The sequence below is a fragment of the Conger conger genome, chromosome 3 (genome assembly GCF_963514075.1).
Source record: "Conger conger chromosome 3, fConCon1.1, whole genome shotgun sequence".
NCBI lineage: Eukaryota > Metazoa > Chordata > Actinopteri > Anguilliformes > Congridae > Conger > Conger conger.
Window position 1 is genome coordinate 22,649,405 of NC_083762.1, and position 14,588 is coordinate 22,663,992.

Here is a 14,588-nt window from a genome sequence, read left to right on the forward strand (position 1 = left end):
TGTTGAGGTGAAATAGTACTGTATAGATCATGGGTTTTCCACAAACAGTGTTTAGTGTCTTTAGATAGCTCGTGTTGTGGGTAATAGTTTGGTGTCATTGGTGGTGTGGTACACTGGTTGCTGAATAAAGAAGGAATAAACCACAGGTAATGCAAGTTACCTGAGAGTCAGCGTCCAGGTTAACCAGATTTGTTGGACATGCAGAAGCAGGGCCATTGTTGTTACTGCCGGCTTGTGACTCTTTATTTGATGATTTGTTGTTTTTCCTGTAAACCCTGGGTGTATAGAGGGAAACGTGGAATGGTTTGTGGAGACTCGCTAATACGACCTCCTGTGCATCATTTGCATATAGCCATTCATATCACACCTTGTAATTCTTGTAACACATTGTCATTCTATTTCTGCAATTCACATTGTTGAATAAATTGTATTAATGTGAACCTGCATCCTCTTGACTCGCCCCACTGCACACTCAGCAGTTTAAAGTCCTAACAGACATAGACAACCTAGGATATCTGCACCCCATAGTCACTTGCCTATACACTAGTGCCGTCACGAGATACATACTAAGTGTATCATTGTAGGCTATACAGGCTACAGGCACGTCTATACAAATAGATAGTGATCATATAGAGCCAACCTATTGGTGGACATTTGCAGTTCCTTTTGTTGAACTGTTAGAACAGAGGAGCAGTTGAGCTTATCTTTTGGAGTCAGATAAACAAGAACAAAATTATATTAACCCTGTTCCAGTAGCATTAACGATTTGTTCTGGGTTTTCAGAGCTTATAATGCCTCATCCATGTCTGTATCTGTCCAACTGAAAGATGCATTTCAGCATTCAGAAATTCCACCCAAACTCTTAAAAACCATGTATGCACTGGGCTTCTGTACTGCTGTCTAATTCACCTGAAAGTGATGCATATGACCACATCATCCCACTCCGCTCCCATCCCCTCTGTGAGAGAAGATTTGCATGGCTCTACCTCCAGCATGTCAAAAAGGCTAATGTTGGAAGAAATAAAGCCTGGAGACTCCGGTAATGGCCTGTAGTAGACCCGAGGACACCCTGCCAGTGTGGGGTAGCACTTCTGGCCCTCCACATGGAACAGGAGGCTCCACAGGGCCAGTTTCAGCAGCCTGGTGCTAGCACAGGTAACCAAGCTGCAGGCATGCTGAATGGTATAAAGAATAGTTTTACCAGCTTTGCTATGTAGAATGGAAAATAACTATTAAATACTCGAATATCAATAAAGGAGGAAAGATAAGCGTCAATATTTTTTATTGAAATCTTGCATGCTCATATATTTGTATAAAAACAAATACAATGCACCACAGGATGAATCTGCGAATCTTTTCAGCATGTGATCGGATATTTCCGAAACACTGGTGGACTCTCGTGTGACGACACTAATCACGTGAAAATGAGTGTAGCGATTCCTGTTTTGGGCCTGACTTGGCTTCCTGGAATATGACTGAACACGTCAAACAATTGGATTGAACCGGACAAAAATAATAGTATGCAGCTTCTGTTTTGAGTTTTGAATATATATGTGCGTGACAGAAACTTATCATTAACGTGCTTTAAAAAAAAAAAAAAAAACTGCTTGTGTTCACGTGCTAGGATGTTTTTTTTTTGCTACTTAGCTAACGTTAGCTACATTAGCTTCTTACTTTCAACAGCTGACTTAGCTAACGCGACTGGGTTTTTAGTGATATTAGCTTAGCTGCTTGTTTGGCTAGCAAGACGTTTACAGGAAAGGCAAAGCAGGTGTCGCGGTGTAATGCGGTGAATATTGTAGCTAAATCTTTTGAATATTTTTGCTGTATAAAGTTGCGAAGTGTCCTGGTTGTCTGTCTGTTAGTATTATCGTTAGTTACTTAGCGAGTATATTCAAAACAATACCTAGCTATATAAAGTAGTGTAGCTCTAGCTAGCTATCTTTATTGTCACGAATAAAATGCCACATTTTCGTGCCTAGCGTTTATTAAAAGTTAGCTAGCCAGCTAGACTGTATCTTTCGTGGCAAAATAGCAGCGACAAAGCTGCCACGACAGTAGCTGTATAAGTTAGCTACCTAGCTACAAAATTAGTCCCGAGTCACGATCGTCTGGAGCCGAATGACAGTTTACAAATAAGTTAAGTTTACGTTAACGTTTGCTACCTATCCCGTCTGCTGCTTAAGGCTGTAGACTGCAATTCCGCAAGGAGAGTTTTTAGCTAGGTTGGCTTGGTAAAGACTAGATCTTGACAGCGTATCAAATGAACATTCCCCAACTAGAAATGCAGTGGTAAATCCGTGCAGTTGTCTCGTGTTCCACTTACCAAGGGGATCTTTACTGATTCACTGTCTTCTTTAACGTTTAAAGACATAATTATCGTACTTTTGCGTTACCATTAGCTAGTTAGGCTGATATGTGTGTTTTATTTCGAACCTCCTTACTCATGTAGGCAGTGCTCAGGCACACATTTGCAGTTATTTCTAAATGGACTGTTCTGAAATATTTTCTCCATGCGTGAACTAAATTATTATGTGAGTCTGTGGATTTGAAATCTGTTTGACTTATTGGCTTTGTAAATCTTTTTTCTTTTTTTCTAGGACGAATATTGATCATCGAGGATAGAGAGACAAGGCTATCAAGGAGCATAGGAGAGAATTGGTGCGCTCTCGGGAACGAGATAGTGTGATTTCAGTGGCTGGCAGGGGGCGATGTCGAGCACAGCCATGAAGAAAAAGGTAAGAAAAAAAATTGCATGTTTCTTGCAAGCTGTAAAATGCACATTGAGTGAACCACTAAGTAGTCCCAGTTGCTAAAATCATGATTTTATTTTCTTTTGGCAGCTGTGTGCAGTAATACACACTCAGCTCTTCGAGATTTTAGCCAGAAATGCAAGTCTATCTAGTTTCTGGCTTGAGAAATACTTTATTAGAGGGAGAGCAACAAAGCCAACAGGGCTCACTCAAAAACCAGTCAACATTGAAACGACTTTTCCTCGACAGCGACAGCTATCGGAAAAATCGTTGACACAAAAGTGAAAATGGGAGGTGAGTGGGCTGGGTTGAGGAGTAAGGGGACTTTGATTGTGAACACAGGACCATTCTATAAAATAATCTGCCTAGTATGCCTTTAAAGTACAGTAAATAAGATCAGACCCTCAAGAGAAATAATTTCGTTAATTAAAGTTACTTGAAAAAAGTACTTAAAACAGTTTAAAAAATGTTAGCAGCTCATGCAATGTTAACAATAATACAAATAACATGACTTGGGAAATGTAACTGAAACTTGTGTTGTGAATGAAAATTCCATTAGCAGTTATGTGCAGGGATTGTGAAGCATGTTCCTAAAGGCAGTTTCTGAGCGGCCCACTATAATCCGCTGGTGGACTTCGAAGAATGCCTCGTGATAACTGACGCGCTGTTCCTGTCACAGTGCTGCTATGTACACTTCCCTTCTGGTATAATTCCAGAAGGCTAGCTCATCGCTCCCGTCATCCATGTCTGCTAGGTCAATGCTCCCGTTCCGATACGTCTACTACAGGCTGAATGCTTTCAGTCAACTGGCCTGCTATTCAAGAAGACCGCATTTATGGCCGCATAAATTATCGCAATATTATAGATGTAGCCTACACATTTTTTATCTTCTCTCATCATCACCCAGCTCTAATTAAGCCTGAGGTTTGCACTCCTAATGTTTTCACTGTGAATGAAAACAATTTTGTTGTGGGCTCTCCAGCAGAGGGCGCCATTGCTTCTTGTTAAAAACAAAATTGTTATTGTGCAGTCTCACTCTGCTTGGCTGCTGTTGGCTGCAGCGGGTGCAGTGATGTCTCAACTGGTGTTGGCTTCAGCGGGTGCAGTGATGTCTGAGCCTGGTGTTAGGTGCAGTGATGTCTGTCCTGGTGTTAGCTGCAGCGAGTGCAGTGATGTCTGTCCTGGTGTTAGCTGCAGCGAGTGCAGTGATGTCTGTCCTGGTGTTAGCTGCAGCGAGTGCAGTGATGTCTGTCCTGGTGTTAGCTGCAGCGAGTGCAGTGATGTCTGTCCTGGTGTTGGTGTGTGTCTGCCATTTCAGGTGCTGCTGATGGGAAAGAGTGGATCTGGGAAGACCAGCATGAGGTCAATCATCTTCGCCAATTATATCGCCCGAGACACGCGCCGACTGGGGGCCACCAGTAAGCACAGGCCGAAATGCAAAATAAATCACTTCAACAAAATAAAAATATATCATTTGTTATTTAGTTGACGCTTTTATCCAAAGCAATCCAAGTAATCAAACATTTGAAAGGACTTGGCATGTTGCTGTAGTTTGAGCCCGGAGGATAGCACGTGAGAGTGGTACACTCTTATTTCCAATGCCATCCTCAATGGAAGATAAATTACACATAATGTAGCAGACTAACTGTACATCATATTAAAAACACACAAGAAATTAGAAGCAGTATGGGCGGAACTCAACATTAAGCAAACATACAAAAATTGACCAGACATGCAAGCAGTATGGCCAGCAAAGAAGAAGAGAGATTTCTGATGATAGTTTCTCACTGATGCATAGGCGGAACCAGCCATCTATTCCTCTTAATGGAAAAAAACAAAACATTTATCAAACACTCTGTTAGAGGAAGCTGTGGTGGACTCCTAGCGCTTACACAGAGTGTCGTGACCATTTTAAATGTGGGTGCTGTTTCTGCCCAAGAAGCCCTCTGAAACCACTAAAATGGATGTCTCCCTCCCTCTCTCTTGTTTACAGTCGATGTGGAACACTCGCATGTCCGTTTCCTGGGTAACCTGGTCTTGAACCTTTGGGACTGTGGAGGGTGAGTGTGCCGCTCTGTCACCCGGGTGCCTCTCCCCTCTCTCTCTCTCTATCCCTGCTCCCCTCCCCTCTGCTGTTCGGCTGCTGGGATTCCTGAAGCAGCCTAACCCCAGTATTGGGTTTCAGTCTTGGAGGAGTCTTTTCTGCTGTTGTCCTTGAAAAGACATTAAAGGGCTTCGGCTGGAAGCCATTGCTCATCAGTCAGACACGAGAGTCCTGATGTGCACTCAGAGGCGAGAACGCTTGTGAGGCTGCAGAAAAGGGTTGTGGACGTGGTATTGTATGGCCGCAGGGGGTTTGTATGACCATTTTTATCCAGTCTGCTGTTTGTGCCTCTCCAATAACCACGGTGCTACTGCAGTAGCGTGGAAAGATCACCGCATACGAAGGTGCAATCCTCTGGTGAGCTCCCCCGTGAGCCAGGGACACATTCTGCGCACAATGCCCCACACAGTACTACAGGATATTAATCACAAAAAACAAAAAGTTTGAATTTTTTACAGCTATATATCTGCTTCTACACTTTTATCCAGAATGATGTACAGTAGGCCTTGATTGGAAGTGCCACCCAGCGCAAACATACTATCACGCGCACTATAATACAGTGCTAAATAAAGGAGCAGTGTGACTTGCAAATGGCAAGCTGCAAGCCTTTCTATGAACGGTGTGAATGCAGATGGGAATGTAGTCTCCAAGGACAGCTGTCATTCAGTTGCAATACAGACTGCCCTAACTAGCCATGCATCATTTACCCTGTGAAAGTAGCAGCAGAAAGTAGTTTTCTTGCAAACGTCGCACATAAAAATATGTTTGCATGAAAATGTATCAAAGACTGTTTTATCAGCCAATAGCCACTTAGCATGGATTTTTAAGATTGTTCCCAGAAAGCTGCATACGTCAGGTCCCCTGAATGCTTCTATATTTAAAGACTGGTGTATAAGGACCTCAAACCCTGCTGCTTACGATGTGCTGTATCCTCCCACAGACAGGACACCTTCATGGAGAACTACTTCACCAGCCAGCGGGACAACATCTTCCGCAACGTGGAGGTGCTGATCTACGTGTTCGACGTGGAGAGCCGCGAGCTGGAGAAGGACATGCACTACTACCAGTCCTGCCTGGAGGCCATTCTGCAGAACTCCCCCGATGCCAAGGTCTTCTGCCTGGTGCACAAGATGGACCTGGTGCAGGAGGACCAGAGAGACGTGGTGAGAATGGGCTCACACACGTACACACATTCCCATTGTGAAAATAAAAAAAATGTGTGTATGCAATCACCATAGGCACTCCATAGTTCCCATATGTAGAAGTACTATACTCCAGGCTACCACTGAAGTTTGTGGGTTTCATGGTTTGAAATGTCTCCAGATCTTTAAGGAGCGTGAAGAGGACCTGAAGAGGCTCTCCCGCCCTCTCGCCTGCATCTGCTTCAGGACCTCTATATGGGACGAGACGCTGTACAAGGTGTGTGTGTGTGTGTGTGTGTGTGTGTGTGTGTGTGTGTGTTTGTGTGTGTGTGTGTGTGTGTGTGTGTGTGTGTGTGTGTGTTCTAGAATATTCAAGAATCCCTATTTTTTGGGACTCTGTTCATTGATAGTTGTTATTTAACCCATACTTGTAAAGAGGGCAGTGACAAAGCAGGCAGGGATTCTGCTTACTCTGCATTGTTGCCTGCCTGGTGTGGGTGCAGTACTAGAGAAAGATTTGTGGACATAATTGCTACTATTTAAAACATACGCATCTGAGGCAGCCATTGGCATCACTAGTAAGGGCTGCTCCACTGTGTTACATCCTGTGTTGAGAACTGGCTCTTAATGTGTTGATAATTAGCTCTTTTGTCACACTGCTGCCCTTATGAACTTGTTTCCCTGCACTTGCTGATTGCTCTAGGTAAGAGAGCCAGTTGAACGGGTGTAATGTAATAGCTGGTCCCTCTCTCTGTGCAGGCCTGGTCCAGCATTGTCTACCAGCTCATTCCCAATGTGCAGCAGCTGGAGTCCAATCTGCGCAACTTTGCCCAGATCATTGAGGCTGATGAAGTGCTGCTGTTCGAGAGAGCCACCTTCTTGGTGAGGGGGGGGGGGGGGTCAGGGAGACCAGATGGACGGATGTTCCATGACTCTGTCTTAGAAAAAAAAACAAACATCAACAAAACAGTCCAAATAACCAACTCTTCAAAGGGCTAAAGCCAACAGTGACACAGTACACTAATGCGGCAACCTTCCTGTTCTTCCAGTATGGCGGGGGGTCAGCCAACTCAGTCACAGCCTGTTTTACTGTTCTCTGGACTTCCTCCAAAGACGCTACATCATCTAATAAACTCTTGAGCAATTCTTGTAAATCTGGTGAATGCTAATTTTGTCTCAAGTATTTTCATCTTTTAACTTACTGTTGGCAAAAAACTGATGGTCCGATGATTTGTTCCTGTTGTCTCCCAGGTGATCTCTCACTACCAGTGCAGGGAGCAGCGAGACGCACACAGATTCGAGAAGATCAGCAACATCATCAAACAGTTCAAGCTGAGCTGCAGGTGAGAACAGGCTCGTGTACTGCACAATGTCCAGCTCAGTCCGTAAATATTTGGACAGTGGCACAACTTCTGGCTCTGTACTCCCAGCACATTGGATTTGAAAGGAAATAATGAACATGAGGTTAGAGTTCAGCCTGTCACCTTTCATTTGAGCTTATTTACAGACCCTTATTTACTACATCCATTACATTACATTATTACATTATTGGCATTTGGGAGACGCTCTTATCCAGAGCGACGTACAGACTAAGCAGGAGACAATCCTCCCCTGCAATGCGGGGTTAAGGGCCTTGCTCAAGGGCCCAACAGCTGTGCGGATCTTATTGTGGCTACACTGGGATTCGAACCACCGACTTTGCGACCTTGCGTGTCCCAGTCATTTACCTTAACCACTACACTACAGGCCGCCCCTACATCCATATCAGGTTATCTGTGTAGGAATTTTGGCCCTACTCAAATACATATGGTTATATAGTTCAGTGAGGGTGTATTTGTTGGCAGTGTTCAGGCACACGTTGTGTTCATTCATTTGCCCTCCCCTCTCCTCACTGGCCCACCTGACCTGTCCGTCTGAACCTGCAGTAAACTGGCCGCCTCCTTCCAGAGCATGGAGGTGCGAAACTCCAACTTCGCCGCTTTCATCGACGTCTTCACCTCCAACACCTACGTCATGGTGATCATGTCAGACCCATCCATACGTGAGTATAGCTTATGCCTTCATGTGCGAGTTTGAATCTGGGTGCGTGTTAGAAATGAATCTTGTCCATAGTAAACATGCATTCCTCTCAAATACATATGATGTGTTCATCCAAATGGAGGTGTACTTATGTGAAGTGAAGGTTTTGAAATAATGACACAGTGTGAGAGATTTTTGGGGCCCTTTCAGTAACCCCTGCCCCCCCTACTCCCTTCTCTTTTTTCCCCCTAGCCTCTGCGGCTACGCTCATCAACATCCGCAACGCCCGCAAGCACTTTGAGAAGCTGGAGCGTGTCGACGGACCCAAGCACAGCCTGCACATGCGCATGCACTAGAAGCGCTGTCCTGTCCCATCAGGCACTGGGCTCCCGCTGGTCACGCCGTCACACACGCACACAACCAATCAGCAGTGGGCGTCCAGCTGGCCCGGCCTGCAGCCTCACAGTAGAAGGAGGAGCTTTCAAAAATATGTGAAGTCGCCATTCGTCGTTGCCTCACTCTGTCGCACTGTATTCCTTTTTCTGTGTAAGGAAAACTGTCTTTTACTTCTTAGTAAACATGGGTTGGAGGTGTTGGACTGGTGTGAGAGATTTGTCAGATTTCTTGTTACATGAAATGCTGTGAAGGGCTGGGAGCATTTTATTTGGCACGACACAGTCTCCATGTACTGTGCACATAAGCACTGGACAAAATGTCTGTTTTTGTCTTGAATAAATGTATTTCATTGTGAACGCTGTAAATATACATCACTATTTGGCAGTAATTAAAAGCCATTTTATCTATGGGGAAAAAAATAAAAGTCTGTCTGGTTATGTAGTGTACGTTTATTGACAGAATCGAGAGGGGAGGGGAAAAAAACTGATAATCTCAATGCAGACACCCTCTTCTCTTTAAAGTGTCCTACTCACAACTTTTTCAGACGCAAAATGATATTTTAATATATGAAATTTGTTGCCATATTCGCATACTGCTATTTTGGCTTTTTGTCACCGGTTTCTTGTGGTGTCTCCTGAACATGAACGTTTATCAGAGAGCAGGCTGTCTTCATAGTGATAGAAAAAGAGGCTTCACTACCAGTATGGTATGGTTCCCTCAAATGTTTTCTACTGCATGCCTTAGGCCTCATTATAGTTCATCTTGGATTGTGAAATAAATCCGCAAACGAGGGGAAAAAGTGTTTGGCTGAGGTGTTATATTTTTGTACTGTTCTGCCTGACTGTGTTTCTCAAGGAATTTAAGGGCAGAAGCCTGGCTCCAATACCGGATGGATAACAACTCCGCACTGCTCTACTTTGTAGACCTTTCCAGTAGTATCTATTAGCATTGATAATGATCATTTTATTATGCATTCTGGATGGAACAGGGAAACTCCTTTGATGGAGAAGCTAGCATAGCTGATTACTTTGGCATCTGATCCTGAACATCTGTGTTTGATTCTGAGAAAAGACAGCCAATGGCTGAGACTATTTATTCTAATGCAGCAAATACGCTTATGCGGTTATATGACTTTGAGGCCATTGTCACAGGTCCCTCTCTGGGCAAGAAGGGGTGCACTGGGCTTGGACTAATCAATTACTGTGTGATGGTCAGTGTTTGGAACATTGAAGTGGTCACGCTTTGTTTCTGAGTTTTATTTTAAAGCTCTCCATACTTACTTTATAATTTTTCCCATGTAGATCACACCAGTAATTACGATTGGCACAATTTATTGGAGGTCAGGGGGGTATGTGGTGGCTCCAGCTGAAATTCTTCCCAGGACCGTTCTTTTCCAAACAAACTACTGGGTCGGCTCTGGATGATCCAAACCCTGCCGCAGTCTGGCATAGCTCCAGGTTAAAGGGCACCGGGATGGAAGTTCTTGCTTGCTCAGTTCATGAGGTGGAAGATAAAACATAGTTTCTGTTGGATTTAAAATGCCAATTTGCCTTTATCAGAACAGGATGAATGATTTTAAGACCTTACTGGCCTCCTATGCAAACAGCAATGGGACCGACCTGTTTACCACCTGGTTATATGGATCTACCCATAAATCTTGTCCTGGTTATACCTTTATTGGTGGCTTCTGGGGCTCCAATCTGCTCTGAAGAAGGCAGATATAAATTTTGGTCTTAATCTCCTTCCACCCCATGTAATTATGTTCCCTTAATAAAGACATGGGTCCACTCCCAACTACTCTGTCCTCATCTTATTCTTTCTCTCATTGTCTTTGACAGTCTTGGGGTGGTGACACTGGTTTGCTTATGTCAATCTTATCTCAAATCTCTATTCCCACTTCATCCCGTTCATCTCTTCCCACTTTTTAGTTTCATGCTGTAATTGCCACAGAACAGTGCTGTCACATATCACACATCAATGTGACTTTAATGGCTTCTTTCTGAGGCACTATGTTGATTTTTCAGATCCACATAGAGAATGACTACATCCAGAGGGTTTATCTCTGCTCTTCACTCGTTTTGTCTCACGCTGCCGGTCAGTGTTGTATTTACCTGCTGTTCATGAGGAACTGTTCCACGCCTACACTCACAGTGACCCTTTGAGCATGTTTGCAATTTTGAGTCGTCCCCCTTCCCGCGTGTCAACTCCCACTGTTTCCATCCATCTCACCCCATGCTCCTTGTCTCCTTCCATGTGCCCTCCTCACTGGTTCTGTCATTCCTCCCCTCTCGACTTCTCCCCCTACATACCAGCTCTACTCTTCACTCCACTTTTCCATCTCTCCACCCCCCCCTCCCTAGTTTCAGCTTGTGGATATACACTGCATGCCTACATTGGTTACCACTGCTGATCTACACCGTCGAGCCAAAACATTATGAACATTCACAGATGAAGCGAATAACGTTGATTATCTCATAACAACAGCGCTCTTTGACGAGGGCCGGTCGGACTATCTCTTAAACTGCGAGACTTGTGGGGTGCTGCCCATCAGCAGTGTTGAGTACCAGCGGTCTGAGGAGGGGCAATCCACGAACCGGCGACAGGGTGTTGGGTGCCCAAGGCTCATTGATGGGCGAGGGCAATGGAGGCTATCCCGTCTAGGCCAAACAGACAGAAGGGGCTACTGTGGCAAAAGTGGCAGAAACTTTTCATGATGGTTATGGGAGGAATGTGTCACAACACAGTGTATCGCTCCGAATGTGTATGGCCACGCAAACGTCAGAACTGAACCTTGGAGCACTGGTCGCCTGGTCCGACGAGTCCTGTTTTATTTTTTTATGGACGGCTGGGTATGTGTTCGCCATTTACCTGGGGAAGAGATGGCACCAGGATGCACTGTTGGAAGAAGATAAGCCAGCGGAGAGAGTGTGATGCTTTACGCAGTGTTCTGCTGGGAAACCCTGGGTCCAGGAATTCATGTGGACATCAGTTTGACGCGTGCCACCAACCTAAACACTTGTTCATGGCAATGGTATTCCCAGAGGGAATAGTTTGAGGAACATGACGAACAGTTAAAGGTTCCAAATTCCCCAGATGTCAATCTGATCAAGCATCTGTGGGATGTGCTAGAAAAATAAGTCCAATCAATGGTGGCTCCACCTCGCAACTTGCTAACTTGCTGATGTCTTGGTGTCAGATAGCACAGGGCAGAGGTCTTATAGTGTCCATGCCTCTGTGGGTTGTGGAGAACCAACAGCATATTCGTCATATGGTCATAATGTTTTGGCTCATCGGTGTATATATTTTCTTATCAGAGAAGTAGGAAAAAATGGAACTCACAGAATGATTGCAAGGGTGTCAAGGACAGAGTCTTTAGCATTGGGGACAATTTACAGAGGCTATTGACATGGGGGTCCTCTCCTATCTCAAAGCACACAATCTGGAATGTCTTCTAAGAAAGATGAAGAGCACACGGAGCGTTTGTTTAGCTTCATTTAATCACTCCCTGTGACAACGGGGAGGAGGATGAGGGCGTCTCGTGTGTGGCCTGTTGGATAGGGTCCCAGGAACCATATGTAGCTCACATACCACAGGACCTCGTAGCTAATTGTAGGGAACATCCAAGGGTCTGGTTCTGGTCCAACGCCAATATCGAAGAAGAGCCCAGAAGTACAGTGGTTCATCGACCCGGTTCAGCGGATACTTGGCGCTGTTTATCGCAGCATGAATTCCAGTGTGTTCCTCACTCTTTGTTCCAAGGAGGTCTGAACTACATGCTGTTACAGACAAGATATTGTGTAGTGTTTCTCTTTCCATTGTACACTAGCACTGTGACCTTCTAGTCCTCCTCATTACTGCCTCGTGTTTTTATGTAATTCCCACGTCATTTTCTCTCTCCTTGACCAGCAAGTGATGAGCAGCCACTTGCGTTTCCGTATACTCTAGCACTAACATATCCATAAATGAAACGTGAATTAAACGTGTCACACATGGTGAAGCTTGTATCATGGCAGCTTGTATTTGCATTATTAATGTGTTGAATTATGGTGTTGGTGAAGGGGAATTATTTTTAATTAACATTTTAAGGTATAATTGTGAAGGACACAATTCTCAAGGGAACTGTTTGTGTATTTGTTGTGTTTATTGTGGATCAAAAGCACATTAAATCCACATACACTAGTTTACACAGAAACCCTCAGTTTGCTTTAACAGTGATTTTTCTTTAAAATATTTATTTTTTAATTGAATAATATAATGGAAATGAAATTTGTTTTTCAGTTCTGGATTTGGTGCCATGCAGTGTCTGTTTGGGAATTTATGTTTCTGCACTACAACAGAGATCTGTGTTTGGTTACTTTTCTGAGGAGGAAGGGTTGGGGGAAATGAGAAACATGAGGCTGAGCTGGTTTCTCAGCATGTGGCTTTCTGCCGCTGTTAAAGAAAAGGACTTTAAACAATGTAAAAATGGATCTAATTAATGATTTGCCACTCCAATTGCTAACCAATATTTTTTTCACTACAGCAATTTTTGTATTTGTTGACAGAGGTATTGTTCAGAAGTTTTTATGTGAACTTTATATTAATTAACTCAAGTTAACTTTCCATGCATGTGTTAGTTCTGTACCCCATTTTAATAAATGCAAACACTTCTGATATTTGCAGAATGCATAAAGTGCTTTATTTGGACTCAAAAGCAGGGAAATGATAAATGAAAGTAATTACACACATTCTGAACATTTTATTATTTTCTGTGAGGTTCACTATGATAGATGGGTGAATTAGTGATTGATAATATGTTAATAAAAGGATGTTAACAGATTGTGATCAGCTGAATAAAATAACAATGCTTTTTGGCTGGGTCTGACACGAATCCATGGCAAATTTGCACTTTCTCCTAATCTGCTTCAAAAGATTTAATTAAGTATTAGTGATCTCAGCCTGCATAAGGCGCAGTTTTTGCTGATATGATCTCAAATGAGAACGTTGAGTACATGATACTGAATTTATTAGTTAGAAAAATGTGTTGTTCAATAGTAACCTTTAAAGACATGACACTATTTTGGAATTACTGGGTCCAACTGAACTATTTTATATTAACTCTTGTTATATTTTAACCTTTAGCTATTGGGACTGGAGTTAATGGCTTGGGTTAAATATGAAATATATAATCATAAATGTTTCAAAATGATGGCTAATTTTACATTTATTTAGATAACATTATGACTAGAAAATTTTCCCAAGCAGCTTCAGAACATTTACTCAGTGAGCATTTTATTAGGTATTTATTCAACTTATTTTTTTGAATTATTAAGTCTTCTGCTGCTGTAACCTATCCACTTAGAGGTTTGACACATTGTGTGTTCAGAGATGCTCTTCTGCATACCACTGTTGTAATGCGTGGTTATTTGCGTTACTGTCACCTTCCTGTCAGCTTTGACCAGTCTGGCCCTTCTCCTCTGACCTCTCATTAACTATGTATTTCTGCCTGCAGAACTGCTGCTCACTGGATGTTTTTTTGTTTCTGAGATACTCAAACCACCCTGTCTGGCACTCCATGGTCAAAAGTCACTTAGATCACATTTCATCCACATTCTGACATTCGGTCTGAAACAGCTGAACCCCTTGACCACATCTGCATGCCTTTATGCATTTAGTTTCTGCCACATGATTGGCTGATTAAATGATTTGCATTAACAAGCTGGTGTGTATACAGGTCTACCTAATAAATTGCTCACTGAGTGTGTATTCATTGAACATGAACCTTTCTCAATAAATTGAGAATTAATTAAGCTTTTTTTAATCATTTCAACTGGAACAACAAAAATAAAACAATAGTGTTCTGAAGAAATTATCTTCCTGCAATGCTGACAAGGGGAACACAAGTGATATATGCGGAAATGTGCCTTTGGGGAACAATCACTTGATAGCTTTCCGGGAACAGTTTGAGAATCGATACTTGCTGGTGGGGTTATTTCGTTCCTTGTGTAAATGCTTTGTCAGGCACAGCATGTGATCCGGGCTCATTTCACACTGTAGGTTAGAGCAGGAATGCAGGGGCCAGAGTACTAGCCCTTCCCATTGTATCTAGAGGCCCTGCGGTGAATGTGACAAACGCCTGACAGTCCCTCCATCAATAGGAAAGACAAATGTGATAGGCTTCTGAGGGCAAGCATC

The 14,588-nt window shown here is 43.3% G+C and overlaps 1 protein-coding gene across 2 annotated transcripts; it reads left to right on the plus strand.

The window, feature by feature from the left end:
• The first annotated feature begins 1,372 nt into the window (after nt 1–1,372).
• On the plus strand, nt 1,373–8,851 carry LOC133123231 (ras-related GTP-binding protein A). Of its 2 annotated transcripts, none has more exons than XM_061233571.1 (10): nt 1,373–1,518; nt 2,601–2,738; nt 4,072–4,171; nt 4,747–4,813; nt 5,798–6,020; nt 6,181–6,276; nt 6,759–6,881; nt 7,251–7,336; nt 7,919–8,040; nt 8,271–8,851. In XM_061233571.1, exons 2-10 carry the CDS (start codon nt 2,712–2,714, stop codon nt 8,372–8,374), a joined length of 948 nt encoding a protein of 315 aa, XP_061089555.1. In that variant the 5' UTR covers nt 1,373–1,518; nt 2,601–2,711; the 3' UTR covers nt 8,375–8,851. The 2 variants fall into 2 exon arrangements, with proteins under 2 accessions (XP_061089555.1, XP_061089556.1); XM_061233572.1 differs by lacking the exon at nt 1,373–1,518 and adding an exon at nt 1,634–1,789.
• Nucleotides 8,852–14,588: the final 5,737 nt, after the last annotated feature.